Here is a 21,625-nt window from a genome sequence, read left to right as displayed (position 1 = left end):
CTGTTTTTGATGGAGCCTTAGAGGCTTGAGATGGGTGTGGCCTGAGAGCTCTGTTTGGTTCCTCAGGGTTAAGTGTGTGCCAAAGGTGACACTCTCAGGTTAGGCGGGGTAAATCTCTCTTTCTCTCTTTCTCTCTTTCTCTCTCTCTTTCTTTCCTTCTTTCCTTCTTCTTTCCTTCCTTCTTTTTCAAAAGGGAAGTAATTCTGCACAGCTGAACAGAATTGGAGATAGTTAGCAGGCAAATGATATACCCACAGGAGCCAGAGATTGGAAGCTCTTTCCCAAGGACCACACAGGGAATCTGTCCTGCCCTCAGTATGGGCTCAAATTCTCCTGCAGTCTCCCACAAGGTTGCCAAGGTTACTGAATTGTAGCATCTCTGGAGAGTACTTACTTGAATTCCATGAGTTCTCTCCCCAACCGTCTCTTTTTTCATAGTCTCAGTTCAGTAGCACCATATATTCACTAAGTCCTAATCTCCTGTTAATTCACCCCCCGCCCCAGAGTTAGGTTTTTCTGCTAGGTTCAGGGCCGGTGCAGACCTGAGGTCGCCCTGCTTATGATGTATGTCCAAGATGGCACCTGCTCCTTGTCTTGCTCGCCTTTGAGAGGTGAGTGGAGAGAGAGAAACTCGTGTCCATACTGGCACTTTTTTTTCTCTCTCTCTGTTCTAGTTAGCCTGGTGAACTTTTCCCCACGGGGTTGTTCCCTCTAGTCTCCTCTTTCTGCTTGCCTGCCGGTGTCTCGGGCTATTGAGGTTCGGCTCACCTCGTGTTCCAGCGCTGGTGTATTGAGTCTGCCACTTGTGTCCCGAACCATGGGCTCCCACGCTCTCCATGTAGGTCCACTGTGAATCACTAATTCTGGAAGAGTTTCCTCTGCTGTTTCTTCCCCTACTCTTCCTTGAACCTGCAGTATCTCCACTTTTATTAAACTATCTTTCCCTGGACTATCTGTGGGGAGCAATCCAGACTAGACTGAGTTACTGGAATTAAGACTTATTCTATGCATCTGCTCTCCCACAATATGGCGCTGGGAGAGAAGTAAACAGCTTCTGCACAGCTGCCTCCAGTTCAACCAATAAACTGTAGGACTTGCTCCTGATTGGAGGAGAGCAGCGTACTCGGCGTGTGGGCAGCCGAGTTGGGATTGGTGGAGGAGGACTATAAAGGAGGAGAGAGACGGCATGCACCAGGAACATCTATGGGGAACATCTAAGGGAACCCGTGCAGCCCCCGAGAAAAGCCGGCCGGCGGTGTGCCGCTTCCCTGCGGAAGTGGGGAATGCGGCCAGGGGGAACTGCCCTTCCACGGAGGTGGAAGGGATAGTAGCCAACCCGGGAAGAACCAGCAGCAAACCCGGGGAGGGCCGAGCAGACAAAAGAACAACGCAAGGTCCTGTGTCGTTCCTCCACGAAGAGGGGGAGCGACATAATGGTGCCGTGACTCGGATATGAAGCCTAGGCAGGGTTCAGTGTTGCTCCTCCACGAAGAGGGGGAGCGACACTATCAGTGTGCTCCCTTCCTATTCCACCATCTTGCCGCTCCCCCCAATTGATATACCATTTTTAAAATTTTGATTCTTTGAGATCTCTCAGTCCCTCATTTTTAACTTCATCTCATAATAATTTGGATAATTAACTTTTCAAAAGTACAAACTTTTGACTGTGCTGATCTTGTGTGCTATTTATTTAATATTAAACTTTTCTTTTTATTATTATGTTCCCTTTGGATCTATTTTATTTCTTTGCCAACATTCTTAAAGCTGTGTAATAACCTATTTGTGTTTAGATTTTCATTTTTTAATACAAATACTTAAGGCTTTGTATTTTCCTCCAAGTATATACACTAGCTGCATTTCACAGGTTTTGACATAAAACATTATTGTTTTTCCACTAAACACATTTTAACTTCCTCTATGATTTCTTAATTTGGAATTATTTGAAAGTACCTTTCCTAATATTTAAGTATATATGTGTATTTGTTATTTAAACATTTTTATTTATTTTATTTTGCTTGAAAGGGAGGGGGAGAGAAAGAGAGACAGAGGCACAGAGACAGAAATATCTCCTATCTTGTGGTTTACTTCCCAAATACCTGCAATAACCAGATGTAGGCCAGGCCAAAGCTACAAATAACGCCCTCTGGGTCTCCCACATGGGTGACAGAGACTCAAGTACTTGATTCATCATCTCCTGCCTCTCAAGTATGCATTAGTGGGAAGCTGGCTTGGAAACAAAGTAGTGAAGACTTGAACCAGGCACTCTGATATGGGATTTCAGTGTCACAAGTGGCAACCTAAGCCACTGCACCAGTGTGTAGTCCCCACTCCTCATTTTGTTATTGAAGTCTATCTTAATATCATTGTGGTCAGAGAATGTACTCTGTATGATTTCAGTCCAGTAAAATTTCTTAAGACTTGCTTTGTTCATGGATTTCATCTATGCAGATTTTTTTTGCAGTATCTGCTGTGTATCAAGCAGAATTGTTGTCAGAATTCAACAATGAATAAAAGAAAGCAAAATCCATGTCCTCATGTGTTGGCAATCAATGAAACAGACAATAAACAAAGAACATTATTAAGCAAAAGAGTATGTTAGTGATGGAGTGCAAAAATACAACAGGAAAAGAGACATTTAAAATTTCTTAAACTTTATTTGGGATAGGATGTTCAGTTAATGCCTCACTTCAGGTAATATGAGAAAAGAGCATAAGAAGTGAAAGGAGAGCTATACAAAAACCCCAGGAAAGAGCACTCTCAGTGGGTCTAAGGCAAGCATGTTCCTTCTTGTTAAGAAATACTGAGAAGGTCTTACAGTGACAGCAGAATGAGCAAGCGGAAAACAGAAGGCATAATCAGAGAGGTGATGGGGGGCTACATTGAGTTGGGCCTTGTGGCAAGCACAATGATGGCCTTGAAAGATGCAGACGTCATAATTTCCTGAATCTGTGGATATGTAACTTTTTATGGCAAACAGGCAAAGACAGATGGATGCTATTCCACAGACCTGGAGTTGAGGCAATTGTTCAGGATTATCTGAAAGGGCCCAATATAATGCACAAAGATCCTTAAATGTGAAAGAAGGTGGCAGAAGAGAGTTGGAGCTTGGCTGGTGTTGCTGGTATTGAAAATGGAGGATGTGGACCATGAGCCAAGGACATTAGGTAGACTCTAGAAGCCAGAAAAGGCAAGGATATGATTACAGAGGGAATCAGCCCTGCTGACATCTTGGTTTTGGCCTGTTAAGGCCTGTTTTGGTTTCCTGACCTCAAAAACTGTTAGATGACACATTTGTGTTGTTTTACACCACTAAATCTGTAGTTTTTATAGCAGCAATAGAAAACTAACATGGGTCCTCTGACTTATAATAAGAACTTTTACTTTCACTCTGAGGAAACTGGGAATCAACTGGAAAGTCTTGGACAGAGAACTGATCTGGTGTGGCCTATTAGGATTGATATCGGAAAATGGACCCCTTAAAATCTATATGAAAATGTGGCCCCTTAAAATTTCCCAGAAGTGCCATCTGAGCTGCCATATATGCTATCAGAGAAATGCAAATCAAAACCATAATAAGGTGTCATTGTTACAGGAAAATGGCCGGGAGAAATTATTGTTACCTCAGTTCCTTGTCACATGGAAGAAGAATTTCCAAGTGGACAGTAGAAAGATTTAAAAGGATTTATTAGAGTCAAAGACCTCCAGCCAGATTGGCATGGGGGGGAGCTTCCAAGAGAGGAAAGAACCTAGAAGGCCCCATAGAATTTGAGTTTTTAAGTGAAATCTTGGGGACCAAACTATCAACAAGGTGGAGATAAACTCAACTCAAAACCTGATTTACAATTCTCCATACTGTCTGGCTCGCTTATGATTAAAAAATCATCCATAAAAGCAGGGAGAAATCACTACTCCCTTGCTATTCTCATGGTAAATTTGGAGAAGCCTAAGGAATTCCTAAGGAGGCAGGACACTTTGATCTGCTAAAGATAACCTTTTTTTTTTTCAGGCACCTGTTATTCCAAGTTTCTACCAGGGGACCACCTTGACTGCCTATTACCCATTTGACTCCTCACATCATCTCACTTCAGTTAGAATGGCTACTATTAAAACAAAACACAAAAATTGCTGATGAGGATATAGAGAAAAGGGAACCCTTATACAATGTTGGTGGGAATGCAAATTAGTACAGCCATTATGGAAAATTGTTCTTCAAAAGGACCCAGCTATCCCATTTTGGTGTGTACCTCCTAGGGAAGTGAAATCAGCCTGTGAGAGAGACCCACAACTGCCATGTTCATTCACTATTCATAATAACCAATATATGAAATCAACCGAGGTGTCCACTGATGGATGAATGAATAAAAAATGTATATATTCACAATGGAATATTGTTCATTCAGAAAAATAATGAAATCCCAACATTTGCAAAAAATGGATGAATGAGAGATCAGATTTTAAGTGAAATAATACAGACACAGAAATACAAATATGTGGAAGCTAAAAAAATATATAGTGGATCTGAACCCAAATGGTGATTACTAGAGGTTGGGAAGGGTTGGGAGAAGAGACAGAGGGAATTTGGCTATTGGTACACAGATAGCAGTAACAAGTTCTTGTGTTCCATAGCACTGTGCGATGACTGGTTCACAATAATGTATTATATACTGTACAAAGAACTGGAAGAGAGGAGCTAGCAGGCTCCAAACAAAGAAAAGGAAATGGAAGGCTATGTCTGCTTTAGTATGTGTATGTGTTTGGATATTACATAATATACAAATATTACACGATGATAAAAACTTTAAAAAGCAAAATAAAAAGTAGTTACAGAAGGAATTATTCGCTGAAATAAGAATCAAATAGGTCCTTCCCAACTTTCAGAAAGATGTTCTTATATTGCATAGATGAAAATCCCTCAAAATTTAAATGCAATTAATCTTTAATTTATATACATGAATGGAGAAGGATCTGAGGTATTTAAAGTGGTAATTCAAAAATAATTTATATTTTACTTTGGAAAGCCTTATAATTCCCTCTATCATTTAATTGTTTAATTATATTTTGTTATCTAATAAATTAATTTTCCATTCCTGAATACAGATTAACTGATTATGAAAAGAGATGGGTTGAGGAGAAAAACTTGCCTAGGATCACTAATCCATACATGAGTATTGAGATATGGACTGTATTCTCATGTCAGCGATGTCTTGGAGCCAAAATTGTTAGGATAGCAGAGTCTTCTGTGGGGTTTCTTGTCCCTGTCATACCCCTCTTCATTTCTTCCTTGGTAATGCAGATCAACTGTAGCTCCTCTAGAGGTGTGTGTTGGGGGCAATCTCATCAGATTATACTTCTAGTAAGGTGGAGGGTGGGCGGCAGTGGAGTAGAGATGGATAAATGCTGGGGAGGCAACTGCCATGTTCCCCAGAGATGGCTTTAAGACTCTGTGATTTACACATTTATTTTTTTAAACTTTATTTAGTAAATATAAATTTTCAAATTACAGTTTATGGATTATAATGGCTTCCTCCCCATAACTTCCCTCTCACCGCAACCCTCCCATCTCCCGCTCCCTCTCCCATTCCATTCACATCAAGATTCATTTTCAATTCTCTTTCTATACAGAAGATCAGTTTAGTATATATTAAGTAAAGATTTCAACAGTTTGCACCCACACAGAACATAAAGTGTAAAATACTGTTTCAGTATTAGTTATAGCATTAATTCATATTGAACAACACATTAAGGACAGAGATCCTACATGAGGAGTAAGTACACAGTGACTCCTGTTGTTGACTTAACAAATTGACACTCTTGTTTATGGTGTCAGTAATCACCATAGGCTCTTGTCATGAATTGCCAAGGGTATGGAAGCCTTTTGAGTTCACCGACTTCGATCTTATTCAGACAAGGTCATAGTCAAAGTGGAGGTTCTCTCCTCCCTTCAGAGAAAGGTACCTCCTTCTTTGATGGCCCGTTCTTTCTACTGGGATCTCACTCGCGGAGATCTTTCATTTAGGGTTTTTTTTTTGTTTGTTTGTTTGTTTTTTTGGCAGAGTGTCTTGGCTTTCCATTCACATTTCTTTAGATGTTTGTCCACAGAAATAAAAGGACTTCAGGGTGAGGCAGTGGAAGCCATAGCATTTTACTTAGTTGTAGTTCTACTCGTTGCTATTTGCAGTCCCTGAGGATCTTGATCTTCTTGAGACACATTATTCTAGGTGAAGAGGAAGTAATAATATATGCCTTACCTCCTCCCTGGGGTTACTGTGAAGATCCAATTAGATAATATATATGAAAGCACTTAGAAATGTACAAAGGACTCGGGAAATGTAAGAAGCTGTCTGTGGCTTTGGCATATAGAATACACAGGAGATTTAAAGAAAACACTGCAGATTAGGAGAGAATCAGAAGATGTTGGTGGCATGGTATTTACAAATTAAAAAGCATACCTTTTGCTCTTCCTCTGTCGGTAACTCTTTCAGATAATTTTTTTTAGTCACACTTTTTGTGTGCTGTGAGGCAGTCCTTTGTCTGTGTGTACAGCACTTGGAGTTTCCAGTATTCCTGATCTGCTTCCTTTGATTCCACCATTTGTCATCTGTCCCCAGGCTTGGGCAGCCATATTGCCTCCTGAAATCTGACTGCTCCCAATCTGCCTTCACAGGCCACACTTCTTGTTCTAGTAAATGGGCTCCTCCACCAAGCTGTGCCTGTCCTCTAATGCCCCATCAGCTCCTGTTGGGCAAAGCAGAGGCACACTTTGGTGAGAGACGCAGGGAAACTCTATTTTTCTGGTAGTTTCTCTGTTTGATACTTGGCCACACAGATATATTCCATGTTCAATTGGAATTTATTTGAGGACAGGAATCCTATCTTCTACTTTTTTGATTAACTTTCTTTTTTTTTTAAACTTTTATTTAATGAATATAAATTTCCAAAGTACAGAATATGGATTATAATGGCTTCCCCCCCATAATGTCCCTCCCACCCGCAACCCTCCCCTTTCCCACTCCCTCTCCCCTTCCATTCACATCTAGATTCATTTTCGTTTCTCTTTATATACAGAAGATCAGTTTAGCATACATTAAGTAAAGATTTCAACAGTTTGCTCCCACACAGAAACATAAAGTGAAAAATACTGTTTGAGTACTAGTTATAGCATTAAATCTCAATGTACAGCACACTAAGGACAAAGATCCTACATGAGGAGTACGTGCACAGTGACTCCTGTTGTTGACTTAACAAAATGACACTCTTGTTTATGGCATCAGTAATCAACCTAGGCTCTTGTCATGAGCTGCCTAGGCTATGGAAGCCCCCTGAGTTCACTGACTCTGATCATATTTAGACAAGGCCATGGTCAAAGTGGAAGTTCTTTCCTCCCTTCAGAGAAAGGTACCTCCTTCTTTGATGACCCGTTCTTTCCACTGGGATCTCACTCGCGGAGATCTTTCATTTAAGTTTTTTTTTTGTTTGTTTTTGCAGAGTGTCTTGGCTTTCCATGCCTGAAATACTCTCATAGGCTTTTCAGCCGGATCCGCATGCCTTAAGGGCTGATTCTGAGGCCAGAGTGCTGTTTAGGACATCTGCCATTCTATGGGTCTGCTGTGTATCTCACTTCCCATGTTGGATCATTCTCTCCCTTTTTTATTCTATCAGCTAGTATTTGCAGACACTATTCTTGTTTATGTGATCCCTTTGGTTCTTAGTCCTATCATTATGATCAATTGTGAACAGAAATTGATCACCGGGACTAGTGAGATGGCATTGGTACATGCCACCTTGATGGGATTGAATTGGAATCCCCTGGTATGTTTCTAACTACCATTTGAGGTAAGTCAGCTTGAGCATGTCCTGAATTGCACATCTCTTCCCTCTCTTATTCCCACTGTTATATTTAACAGTGATCACTTTTCAGTTAAGTTTCAGCACTTAAGAAGAATTGTGTATTGATTACAGTATTCAACCAAAAGTATTAAGTAGAACAAACAAACAAAAATACTAAGAGGGATAACATATCAAGTTGCTCATCAACAGTCAGGGTGAGGGCTGATCAAGTCACTGTTTCTCATAGTGTTCATTTCACTTTAACAGGTTTCCTTTTTGGTGCTCAGTTAGTTGTCACCTATCAAGGAGAACAAGTGGTATTTGTCCCTTGGGGATTGGCTTATTTCACTCAGCATAATGTTTTCCAAATTCCTAACAGGAATCACTTTTCAGTTAAAATTTAAACACCTAAGAATAATTGTGTGTTAATTACAGAGTTCAACCACCAGCACTAGAACAAAAAAAAAATAGTAAAATAAATGGATAAAGTATTACATTGTACATCAACCGTCAGGACAAGAGCTGATCAAGTCACTGTTTCTCATAGTGTCCATTTCATTTCAACAAGTTTCCCCTTTGGTGCTCAGTTAGTTGTTGCCAATCAGGGAGAACATATGATATTTGTCCCTTTGGGACTGGCTTATTTCACTCAGCATGATGTGTTCCAGATTCCTCCATCTTGTTGCAAATGACCGGGTTTCGTTTTTTTTGACTGCTGTATAGTATTCTATAGAGTACCTGTCCCATAATTTCTTTATCCAGTCTACTGTTGATGGGCATTTGGGTTGGTTCCAGGTCTTAGCTATTGTGAATTGAGCTGCAATAGACATTAATGTGCAGACAGCTTGTTTGTTTGCCAATTTAATTTCCTTTGGGTAAATTGCATGGAGTGGGATGGCTGGGTTGAATGGTAGGGTTATATTCAGGTTTCTGAGGAATCTCCAAACTGACTTCCATAGTGGCTTAACCAATTTGCATTCCCACCAACAGTGGGTTAGTGTCCCTTTTTCCCCACATCCTCTCCAGCATCTATTGTTGGTAGATTTCTGAATGTGATTAACTTTCAACTCAGTGCCTTAGGTAGCATAGGTACTTAGTAAATATTGAGTTGGAGAGGTAAGTATATCAGATAACTTTTTTTTTTATCAGGGCCTTTAAGCCTAAATCGTTATTTATTTCACTAAAGAACACTCTATATTTAAATCTGGGGTTGTGGTGAAGCAAAGTGACTGGTCTAAGTAGCACTGACCACTACATAGCCCCCTCGCTTTTCTCCTTATGTTGTTTACATTTAAGACCCACTTAGATTGGGTTAGATTGCAGGAATATGCACAAGAGAGGGTAAGAAATTGAATTGGATGCTGAAAAGATCTGGTCCTTGTCCCAGAGTTTATGAGAAGGAACCTTTAAAATTTAAACTTGTCTTATTTAATATGAAAGATTCTGCTGTCAAATCACTCTGTTCTTGCGTTAGAGATCTCAGTAGGGGATTCTAACAAAGGAAGTAGTGAGCAAAGTTACAGCCTCATTAAAAATAACTTTTTAGGGTATTCCTGCCAAAATTGATTGCCATTTCTTTTTTAATATTTATTTATTTGAAAGTCAGAGTTACAAAGAGAGGGACAGAGACAGAGAGACAGAGAGAGAGCTATTTTCTGTCTACTGGTTCACTCCCCAGATACCCAAACAGCCAGAACTGGGCTAGGCTGAAGCCAGGAGCTTTAGCTGAGTCTCCCATGTGTGTGGCAGAGGCCCAAACTTGGGCCATCTTCCACTGCTTTTCCCAGGCCATTAGAAGTGACATGGATCAGAAGCAGAGCAGCCAGGACAAAAACTGGCACTCATATGGAATGTTGGTCTTGCACACGACGGCTTTACCCGCCAGGCCACAGTGCCAGCCCCAGTGATTAGAATTTCTTAACAGATCCTCCTCATCCCCCTTTTTACTTGAACATACAAAATCCACCATATTTTCCAAAAAGTACATCCGTAATTCCACCATCTTGACATTATTTTCATTTTTATACCTTATCCTTCCATCCTTTTCCAAACGGAGGTTTTATGTATTTGACGTTCTTCTGCGCATGCCTTGCTCTGAGAGGACGTGCCTGCCAGGTGGGGACTGGGAATTTCTGAAGGGTCCAGAGAATCCTGATGTAGGCTGCTGTAGCAGTGAACCAGAGGGGTCTGGCGCTCCCAAGGCACTTAGGTCTTCCAGCTTGGAAGGCTCGGTGCAGGGACTGAAGCAGGAAGTGATTGTGGGCTGTGAGACACAGAACAGAGACCTAATGGAAAAGGAATGAAGATTATGCTTCATAAGGAAAGATGTGAGTAGAATAATTAAAACAGCCACCAAGGTCTTTCTCCCCAACCCAACAATCAAGAAACAAAAGATAAAGCCCAACTACACTGACAACCACAACCAAAACACTTCCCCACTAGTTAAGAAATTACTTAAGTTAGTTTAAGAAACCTCCAACGGTTCAAAAGGAACATTTAAGATATCAAAAATTGACATATTTTACACAAGGGATGAGAAGGTGAAGGTGGGAAGCTCTTAGGAATGGGGAGTAAAGAGGTTTATTTTTTATTTTTAAGGAAGAGGGGCAAGAAAGAACCAGGAAGAAGAAAAAAACAGAAGAGCTATAGAATTGGACAAACCCCATCAATTCCGAATTTTGCCAGATTCAGTGTTTTCAGATTACTTAGGTTTCAGGAGAGCATTAAAAACGAGAGTGGGCTAGAAAGGATCTGAAGACTGCAACTGAAGACTTGTTGGTTCGAGGTAAGGTGTGGAAACGTCAGCCCCGCGGCTCCGGAGACCCCACAGCACCTGTTGGCGAGTGGTTGCGGGCGGGGAGCCGCGCGTGGGCGTCTCGGGACGCGGGGCCCGGGGGAGCGGGCGGCCGGCGCGCAGGTGGCCGGGCCGCGCCAGCTGCGCGCCGCGCTCGGCTCCGCGGGTGGGCCGCCAGGCGTCGCGCTGGAGCCGCGGTTGCCCGGGAGACCTAGCGGGGCGAGTGGGCGGCGCGGCCGGGAGCCGCGGCTGCCAGAGAAGCCTGGCGAAGAGGTGGGAGGAGTGGCTCCCCCGGAGGCGCGAGGGCCGGCGGGTCCGAGGGCAGCGCGAGGTGGCGGTGGCGCTGCTGGGCGCGTCCGGCGAGCCCGGGACGCCTCGGGTCGCGCGGCTCAGCGTACGCGGAGTCGGGAGCTGTTCTGGGTTCGTTTGCGCGCCCCACGATTCCCAGCTCAGCCCGGCAAAGTGCGGCCGGGCTGCGGGTCTGGGAGCACCGGGTCGCCCCGCGTGTGCGGAGAGCCCGGCCCGCGCCTCCGCCGCCGCGACGAGGAGTCCAGCAGGCAGCGGGCGCGCTCCCCGCAGCCCCGGGATGACTTCTTGGGGCTCCCCTCTGGCGCCCTTGCTGCTCCTGTCTCTGCACGGTGAGTACCCGAGCCCTCCGCTCCCGGTCGGGCCGGGCCAGGCTGGCGAACCCGGGGCAGAATCGTCTGGGGACCACACACGGCTTTCTGGGAGCCCAACTTTCCGAGGTGCGGTGTTCGCTGCCGCGGGCCGTGTCTTCGGCGCTCACCTGCGGCCCCGCCGTTCTTGGGGCTCAGGTGTTCGCGTTCTGAGCCGTAACTGAGGCAGGCACACGGTGCCCGTCGGCCTCGGCCGGCCGCTCCTCTGGCTCCTGCTCCACCGCGCTCCTGGGGATGCGGGGGTCCCTTCCCAGATAATGAGCTCCCGTACTTAGGAGTCCGGTTAGAAACTGTGTTTAAGATCAGTTTCCGTACAAGGCGGTTTCAGGAAAACTTTAAATTGTAGCTTGACCGTAACCTTTACGAAGTAGCCTCTCGTTTTGATGGACTTTTATTTAAAAAATAACTGCGGCGTGCTTTGCAGCGTCTGGAAAGTATGTATTTCCGCTCTAGCTTCATCCTAGAATTTAAGTTGGTTCACTAAAAACAACCACCACAACCAAAGACACCCCCCCCCCCCCCAATAGAACAATATTAGGACAAAAGAAGTAAATAACCTTCATTTTTCTTAATGGTTTACTAAACATCTATTTAAATTCAATTTTCCTTTCTAATCTTTCCTACATTTTATTTGCCCTGAATGGCCATCAGAAGCCAGACCCTGATTGACATGTTATACGGTGCCCTTTGTTTTGGTGTGTGCATTGTCCCGTGGAATCAAGTTTTCTGTCCCTCTATTTGATGGCCGACGTTTACTGAGATTTATTCTAAAGGGTTGTGTTTAAAAAGCAGGTTCAGGGCTTTACAGAGCATTGTGAACACTTTCCTTCGGAGATACCAGTATGTTTGTGGCCTTATTGGAACAGATGATGTGACTGGAGATCCTGAAGTAACCTAATTTTAGCCAGATTTAATATACAGATTCATTTAGTCGGGGAGAAGTGAGTACCAAAACTTTTTGGATATCTTCTCCACAGAAGCTAGGAAGGGTATAATCATCAAAATTAGAGACAACTTTCCTGGAGCTCAGTAGGTGCGTTTTTTGTGATGATATGCAGATAATAATTAAGTACATTTTGTGTACATTTAATGAACTTGTGCTTCCAAATTAATTTTGTTCTGTTACAAGTTTGAAAGGGCCAGTGTTTCTCTCTTCTACTCATTTGATGTGTAAATTAATAGTAAATAGTTGTTTTTTTTTTACCATCAATTGACGTAACAGTATTATAAATATGACTTATTTTGGTGGAACAATCTATTAAACTTCATATTTGCAATAAATGCGACTCTGTATTATTTGTAAATAGCATTTGTGAACAGTGTGGTTTTTGAATTATCAGGCAGTGTTTTAAAGAGTTGGTCTAATTGGCAGAATCAGTCTTACAAGGTCACCTGATTTGTTCCTTTTTCTTCAGCAGAATATTCCCAAGCCACACTAGAATGTTTTTAAAGACTCCCAAGGACATTTCAGCCTTTGTGATAATCTGTTCTGTAGAGGCACTTGTAATCCTCAAAAAAAAAAAAAAAAAAAAGTTCATTTGTTCAGCAAATATTTACAAAGCCTGTGCATTTGAGAATCTGGTGGGGAGAGATGGTGGTGGAATACAAAGATGCATGATAGTTTGTCTGCACCCCTTAAGGAGTGAGCAATTTTAAAACAGGCTGTTAAAAAACAAACAGGCTATATCCATGCACAAATAATTTATGATACAAGGAATGCATAATGCCATTTGTTAATGGTGATAATCACGAGAGCTTCATGGAAAACTTTACTGTTTTGATTTTGAATGAGGATTTGAATTGGCTGAGATGGGAGTGGTTGGACGGACTTTCCTAGCCAAGGGAATAGCTGGAATGAAGGCCAGGAGGTGGAAGGTGGAGGGGCATAAAGGCCAAGCTTCTGTCTGCTCGAGCCAGAGATGGTGTGTACAAGAGAAAGGGCTAACAAGGCAGACAGGGGAGACCTGAATGCTGACTTTGGGCTTTATCATTATGTCTGGAAAAAGCACTAGTGATCAGTGTTTCTGTGATGAGAAAGGAAAGGGGGTGAACAGCAAGGGTGCCTGCTTATGCTGGCTTATGAGTTTCCAGGGAGATCCATGTCCTGATGGAATCAAGTTCTTGAACCAGTCAGTGGCAGTTAGTTTGAATGAACTAACTGAGCAGGAGTGGTGGATATTTGAACAAAATGGGTTCCATTATGAAGGGAGAAAGTGAAACAAATGATACGTAAATAGCCAACAGCTATAGCCACTGCAGTGGTATAATGCACCATAGGTAGAAACAGCAGCTATTAAATAAAAGGAAGAAAATGATTGTCAAAAATATGTATTGTTAAAAAAATCTGTTGTCAAAATATTTATTAAATATGTATGGAATAAGCCATAAGGAAATTTGAATGGAAAAGTTAACTAACTCGAGTATCATTGTGGCAATGAGTTAGATGTGGCTAAAGTGTTTCTTGTACCTGTAATACCTTGGAATTGCAGATCAAGTTCCACAATTTGAGAAAATGTATAAAAAAGAAAAAGCCACATAAAATAAAAATGCATGAAATTATAAGCCATTTAAATGTTAGTATTATGAAAAATTTATTGTGAATTTTAGCTTCTTGGCCCTAAGTTTAATTATGTAACTGTTTGGGAAGGATTTGCTTTTTAGTAAAAATCTGTACTTTGACTCACATGAAAGGTGGCAGCCACTGGATGAAGATTTTAGAGAAGTTAAGCTTAATACACTATGTGAGTATATTTAACATGAACTCTTCAGAAAGTAGTTTAAATATGAGATCGCCAAGAGCTTTTAAAATATTATGCCTAAAACTGTTGTCAGACCCAAGATAACACAGCAGGTAGAGTACTTGTTTTGCTCCCCACCCCCAGCGTATGTGGCACAGTTGCAAATGTGTTTTCTCACTTTGGTAGTGGAGACGTTTGTAATGACGATTCTTATTTGAATCTTCATACTGAAGCCATGTGATTTAGTGTCAAACAAGGTGATGTCCTCCTGCACAAAACTCTGACAGCTGCGAGCCATAGAGAACAAGGGAGCCACAGTGCTTGCAGAGTTGGAGGGAAATGGGTAACTTTGTCACCTTTGAACTAAAATTCTTGTGTGTGACTATTCAGAATAAGGATTCCAAATCTGTTGGTGTCTAGATTAAGGATAACTTTCTCAAGCCAAAGAGTTTTAATTTGAGGTAGGATTGCTGAATTTCTGGTAGTGTAGTCATTTCAAGAGAGCATGATCACCTCAGCTGTCTCTTGGTGAGGACTGGCTGCCATTAACACACTCACCTTTGCATTTCAAGAGCAGTCCCAGGCCATCTGGAGGATCCGAAATCCTCTCTTGATCAAACTTTGTGAGCAACTGGCTTAAGAAATGCCGTCAGTGTCAGTTGTTGGGTAGTATTCGAAAAGCCGTTTGAGCAAAATTCAGTCGTAAACATGGAAAGTGTATGTTTACTTGTTAGTAAGGCTATCTTATTAAATGGTAAAGATTTCTTTCCCTTTCTGTTGAAGTTTAAGTAGTTGATTCCTTGTGATCTGGTCTCCTAGCACAGAAGAAAGAGACCAGTTGCAATAGTTTTAAATTATAGAGATTAGAAGTCAAAGAAAGAAAATTTAATGGTTTCCTCATGTGTAAATGACAGAGTCAGTTGCCAGTTCATCATTGCCACTGTCAGATACTGCATAGGTGCTACATGGTGTGATCTTGCCTTGCTCTTCTATCACAGGAAGAGCATTTTAATAAATGTCATCAAAATGTTGATGCTTTTGGAATAGATTTAAATCAATACAAATTTGCCAATGTGAGTAAAGTCTATTCAATAAAAAACCCTCTGGAAGTCTGCACGCTAGGTTGTTTTCACTTAGCAGGTGATGATTTTGATCTTCAGAGAAACAAACAGCCTCAGAGGTACACTTTTATTTAGCAGAGCACTGCTGGTAAAGAAGAGGAGATCGTGGAAGCACTGAGATCTTTGGAAGGATCTTTAGAGAATTAGGTTAACATTCACAGCTATGAATGATCGTAGACCAGGATTCAGGGTTAAGGTAGATGGATAAAGTATAATAGGTTTATGGGATTGGAAAGTCAATGCTGTTTTCTTGTTGAGAGTCAGTCTGTAATAACAGTGTGAATTGTGAATGCAGCACTAATATTATGGGAGCAGACACTTCTTAAAAGACTCGTCAGTACAGTATTTTAAGAAACTGAGAATAAATTTAAATCTTTACAAAAGACTGTTGAAGATCACAACGGTGGAAATATTACAAGGTGCTAATTTAAAGGCTCCCTTTGCTCACATTTGCTCAAAATCTCATTGTTCATAGAGGTTGCTCACCTAAAATCTTTTCTTTCTTGAACTCTCATTGATGTTGATTTTTCTGTTTCTTCCTCATTGTCATCTTCCATTTAAGAGGATGCCTTGTTAGTCTTCTGTTGAAATCAGGTTCTTGTAATAAAGCTAACCATTTCTGACTCCTTTCAAGTTACTCAGTTCTACCAATTTCAAATATTGATAATAATAATTAAAAAGAACCCAAGCCCTGGAGTCAGTGAGACAGGCAAAGAAATACTATGAGAAGCTGGGCTTTGGTGGGGGAATGTGGGTGTGTAGATGTGTTAATATTTTCCCTCTGTTTCATGCAGTTACCTTTATGATATAATAATGTGTGTGTATGTATGTATGTGTATTTGCCCAAGACAGTACTTATCTCAGTAGGTGCTTGTGAGTGTATGTTCACCAATACATGTGATGATACTCCTATGTACTTGGAATACCTGAAAAGAATCTTTTCTTCTTTTCTAAAGAAAAGTGGACTTTTTGTTAAAAATTTCTTTAGAGATTTGATGTGATTGGATCAGCTTTTGTGGGAGAGATGATAAAGATCTATTTTCATAGTGTTTTCAATTTCTATAACCTCTTTGAAAGTTTATTTACAATTTCAATACTTACAGACCTCTCAGAATTGAATCTTAGCTTATCTGTAATCCTAAAACTTTGAAGTTGTCCAGTTTTGAAATTGTTTTTTCTTAAGGAATTTTGAAGGTTTTGCTCCACATAATAATGATCTCAGTCTCTGGCATTGTGGCATAGCTGCTAAAGCCACTACCTGTGACTCCGGCATCCTTTATGGATGCCAGATAGTGTCTCAGCCGCTTCACTTCCAATCTAGCTCCCTGCTAGTGGCCTGGGAGAAGCAGCCAAAGATGGCCCAAGTATTTGGGCCCCTTACACCCATATGGGAAACTCAGAGGAGGCTACCTGCTTCAGCCTGGCCCAGCCCCTGTTGTTGTGGCCATCTGGGGAGTGAACTAGTGGATGGAAGATCTCTGTCTCTGTCCCTCTGTCTCTCTCTGTCTCTGTGTTTCTCCCTCTTTCTCTCTGTAACTCTGAATTTCAAATAAATAAGTCTTAAAGAAAAGAACTCAAACTTTGGCAACTCATTGAGAACTTTGGAAGTTTCCCACTTTCATGTCTGTTATTAGTCCTGAGGACCTGCTATGTTAGAACTATCTCCCAAGAACAGAGATAATCCCGGTAATACCTTTTATAGTCTAAGCTTTCCCTGTCTCTCCTCACATCGTTGTTCTGAAGGAGAGGGCATGGTTTTTTAGAAATGTGTTAATTTGATTAGCTCCAAGTAGAGGGCATTGTAACCTGCTCCTACTGGTGACTGGTAGTTTTCTTCCCCTCCCATCCCACTTCTTTTCTCCTGAAGTGTACATTTTTCTGTTTGGGGATTTTTCCAGTTATGATTCATAGCTGGATGGACCCCCCTCTCAGTCTGCAGTGTTCTTTATAGTCTCCCTCAAAATGTCAGAAGTCATCTACCACTCATAATGGAAGTCTCAACCATGTGCTTCAAAATGTCTTAAGAATCACAAATATCAAACATTGATCACAATACTTAATTGTTGATAGGTCCATTACTGTCAATTATACAAATTCTGTCAGCCCCTGTGGGTCAAGATTATTTGCTAGGACACCAGATACATGGCAAAAACAGGCTTCAGTGTATTAAACATCACTGCTTGCAGCACGTCTTTAAATCAGGCTAGCTATTTAAGACTTTCATTGGTCAAAAAAGCTTGTAGTACAGTTGACTTGTGTGTATTGCCCATGTGTAAATATAGCTTGCACACTAGCCTCTTTTGGCCTAGACTTTAGACAGTATGCCTGTGAAAAATGTGTTAACAGTGTACTGCAAATATTCTGTTACTTTATGGTGTTGGAGATTTTTGCAGACACAAAGAGCTTTTGTTTTTGTCAATTACATCTATGATTACTATGTTAGAAATTAAAAGTAAGGAAGTCTAAAAGTATTAACTAATCCATATAAAACAACAATAAATCTGTTAAATATTAAAGTATGCAATACATTTTTATGATGGATAACTTTTTTTCCAAAACCAGATAATATTAGAAGAGTGGCACTATTTTACATTTTTGGAATTCTTTTTAATGTTGAGTTCATTAGAAGGCAGCTGGATTCCCTTATCTGCTTCTGCATCCCATTCATTATATATTTTATTGGTTTTGCTGAAATATATGAAGAATATCTGGACATTCATGAATACATACTATTTTGATAATGTTTTGAAATAATTCTAGATATTTTCTTAGATAGTCCACCAAAATGTGGGATATGGTAGTTTTGTAAAGATTGACTGCAACGCAGAATCATAAACCATGTCAGTAAGGATTTATTGTTATTAAAATACATCAGTTTATCTTTTACTTTGTATGGATCTTTTACTTACACATGCCTTTTTGTACCATTGGAAAATATTTGTTCATTGTATTGTCCAGTTCTTACAGATATAAATATAATCATTGTAATCATGATCACTGATCTCATTAGAATAGTCTTCCACTATTGTGAAGCTGTTAAGCACACAGTGTCATACAAGTTTCCCCAATTTTTAATATTTGCTCCAGTTGTATCATTGACACCAAACAGCTGTCAGTTATTTCACTTGAAATGATAGTCTCAGTTTGCAAAATGTCTGCCAAATACCCATATCTCAGTACCCATATTCTGTGCTTGCTCTTTCAGGCCAACATGGTAGTCCATGCGAAACAGCACTGGGTTATTTTCAAGTTGGAGCTCACACAGTGGTGCCAGTGCTTTTCCTTGGGTAACCTTTTGAGTTGATATGCAGTGCAAAGGCTTTTTGTTGTATACTCCCCATTTGGTCATGCAGAATCTCCCAAAGTGTCAATATTGAGTGAAATTACCATTGTTGCATCATCAAAGACATTCTGTCATTGGACTTGATTTTCGTGTTTTTTTTTTTTTTTTTTTTTTTTTTTTTTTTTTTTTTTTTTTAATAGTGTTGATGACTTCAGTGACTGCTGGTACAGGTTGGTGCCAAGGCCTTGACCTGTGCTGAGGTTCCAGCAGTGTCACTATCAGTGCTGCTGTGCTATGTGAATGTTAACCTGGGAAAAAGGCAAATGGCACTTTACCAGCATTAAAAAATCATAGTTTTTACTACAGAGACTCTTTATAAGGGTCTTAGGAATCCTTGCAGATCCATGGAGTATACTTGAAATGTTGATGTACTGTAATGGAACTTTAGAAATATATTTCTTGAAGTTGTTTTAGAGACAGTAGTTTTACCTGTGCTATATAAGATGGCATTAAATGGAATATGCATCTATTAGAGTAAATAATAAACTTATTTAAAATTATTTCTTTCTCAAAAGTGACACGTCCTAGGCATAAAAACTCCAAACAATGCAGAAGTGTGAAAAAAAGGGAGTGATACCCCACCTCTGTTTACTGGAACTCTGGTTTGGCTGTGCATTGTTCTACACATTTTTCTAGTTACAAAGCCTGAATGTGTGTGTATTTTTTAAAAAAATTAAACCACCCATTAAAAAAATGCAAAAAAAATTAAACCACCCAATAAATACTGTCTTGCAATATGTTTTGAAAACATAACTATTTTATATGGGCATCTTACCACATCTGTTCATGGATATACCTCATTCTTTTTAACAGCAATCTATAATTTGATAGAAAGTGTATGACATTGATTTATTTAGGTGTTTCACCATTGTTAGCTGTTTGTGTTGTCTTTAGCTTTTTGATATTTATGATGTTGTAGTGAACATCTTTGTACTTATAAGTTTATAGATATTTCTGTAATGGAATTATTTGGATATATAGGTATTGTTTGTATAGGTGTTCTGTAGTGGAATTGTTTGTACACATTTAACATTTTGGGAGACAGCATTGTCTTAAAGTTCATGAACTTTGCATAGTCAGACATATTTGCTGTTGAATTTCTGAATTGCCATTGGTTTACTCTATGACTTTGGGAATGTTACTTAATATTGTTTGCTTTCATTGATCATGTAAAGTGGAGGCAGCGTTATTGTGTTGAGAATTATTAAGTTAAATGAAATCTGACATCACTGAAGTGTTTAGCATAGTGCTTGGTATGTAGCAAATGCTTTATTAGTGGCAGTTATTATTAGAAGCACTGATCAACCTTAATTTGAATCAGGAGGAGGTAGGAGTCATATCCAGATTGTACTATTGGAGGTGTGACCTGGGGCATATTCTGTAATTCTTCAAGCTTTCTTTCATTTGCAAAATGAGCGAGTTAGATTAGGTAAGTTCTTGTGATTTTTCCAGGTCTGCAATATTTTGATTCTTTGACAGGTTTCCTAGTTATGAGACTATTGGTAGTAAGATACTTTCCCTCAAGTAGTTGACTTTCCTCTCTCCCTTCCCCCATCGATATGATAAGTTGTTACGATGATTTCTATTCTAGGAATTAAAGGCATCTTTATCCATTGTAGAAGATTATAAAAGGTAGCTAAAATATAAATAATCTTAAAATTTTATTTTAAAACAGATTTTTGCTCTCATAGGCTTAGACTATGTATGTATCTCTTTTTTTCCTATTAAATCCTTTATACCATAGTAGATCTTATATGTGTTAGGAATGGATTGATTCAAAGAAGACTATAAATATGATATCTTATTTTTATCACAATCATTGTATTCTGATCCTTTTACTTGATTTATTATGAGTTTCTCTGATTATTACTTTTCTTTGTCCAAGTGAGAGCTTAAATGTCTATTATCTATATTAGGCTTCTTGATGAACATTGACATTTTACTAGTGTTCTTACTGATTAGAGTGACAGTCCCATGACCTTTTAAAAAACAATAAACTTGACAAAAATAATGATCCTTAAATAGAAAGCTCTGAGGTGTGTGGTTAAGGCACATCTTTGTTTAGTGATAGGTTTTATGTCATTGATAGTGTTTTCTCAGCTATACTTTTCATAAAACAGAATGTTTTCATATAAAGCTAGTTGGTCTCTAAAGTGGACAATTAGTCCACTGGCAGAACTAAAATAATTCTGAGATTTATAAACATAATACTATCTGTTTTCAGATCATTACATTTTTTACTGAAACTAAGCTATATTGATAATAGATGATTCTTGAGTTTTATACCCTGAAATATAGGAACTTAAACATGACTAATTTTCATGAGAATATTTTCTGGAATTATAACTTAATTCATCCTAATTTCATGGCTTCATTGTTAGCAAGATGTGTTTTGGTTGCCTGTTGATCAGTCGATTCTAGTTACAGTCTTAACATTTGTACTTCTTTGAATAAGTTAATTATGTTCTTTCTCTCTCCCCTTGGTTATTTTGAGCTCAGGGAGTTGAGTTGTCTTTGTCATTAATAAGAAAGTATAATATTGTGAGCCACAGGGAGCTGGACCAGTAAGGTCTCTTAGAGCCCTTTAATTCCATAATGTCCTTGATCTGATGAAGCCGCTCAGTAAATCTCTTCACAATTTCCATGACCAAGCCATCTGCCTGCATTAAAATAAATCAAATCTGCTTACTCCTTCAATGTCTAACAAATATTCTATAAACTGATGATGATGAAGTCCATGAACACAAAAATAATTTGCAATTTTCAGCACTTCCTCTTCAGTTCTCAGCTCAGATTCTCTTGACAAAGTGGAAGTTGGAATGCCAGCTTTCTCTTTGGCCTGAGTAGAGAGTATTGAAACTCTTTCCCCTAGTCGTTTTCATTGTGTTTATCCCAACTTTGCAAAGTGAAGATGCTCCTAAATAATGTTTAAACTTTGCAAAGCCTTTACTTGTCCTTCTACTTCAGATGTGTTCACTAAAATTAGGTAGTCACACACATACCTTTATTAGTTTTCTATATGACAATTCACGTGTATAACATACACGTACAAGTGTGTGAATATGTTTATGTATACAATGCCAGCCAGACTGATTTTTTTTTGGTCTGTTCCAAGGTTTCCAATA

The 21,625-nt window shown here is 39.9% G+C and overlaps 1 protein-coding gene and 1 long non-coding RNA gene across 11 annotated transcripts in view; one reads left to right on the top strand and one right to left on the bottom strand.

Moving 5' to 3' along the window:
- Positions 1 to 21,625, top strand: part of IGSF11 (immunoglobulin superfamily member 11) — a 324,668-nt gene that overhangs the window by 126,225 nt on the left and 176,818 nt on the right. For 3 of the 10 annotated variants that reach the window (XM_070072174.1, XM_070072170.1, XM_070072169.1), the window contains one exon: positions 10,426 to 10,612. The exons of 3 other annotated variants lie outside the window; for them this stretch is intronic. Coding sequence is in view for 4 of the 7 variants with exons in the window: in XM_051819015.2 (XP_051674975.2) it covers positions 11,208 to 11,259 (52 nt within the window). In the remaining 3 variants the exon portion in view is untranslated. Of the gene's footprint in view, positions 1 to 10,425; positions 10,613 to 10,938; positions 11,260 to 21,625 lie in introns of those variants that run through there. 4 more of the 10 variants (XM_051819023.2, XM_051819022.2, XM_051819017.2 and 1 more) reach the window with 2 other exon arrangements.
- On the bottom strand, positions 2,497 to 10,780 carry LOC138849287 (uncharacterized). The gene is made up of 3 exons (XR_011387900.1): positions 10,489 to 10,780; positions 9,855 to 10,112; positions 2,497 to 6,735 (listed from the first exon to the last, which is right to left on the bottom strand). It is a non-coding gene; the product is annotated as an uncharacterized lncRNA (long non-coding RNA).

This window comes from Oryctolagus cuniculus, chromosome 4 (genome assembly GCF_964237555.1).
Source record: "Oryctolagus cuniculus chromosome 4, mOryCun1.1, whole genome shotgun sequence".
In the NCBI taxonomy this organism is placed as follows: Eukaryota; Metazoa; Chordata; class Mammalia; order Lagomorpha; family Leporidae; genus Oryctolagus; species Oryctolagus cuniculus.
The sequence above is the reverse complement of the archived record's forward strand: the minus strand, read 5'-3'. Positions and strand labels throughout refer to the sequence as shown.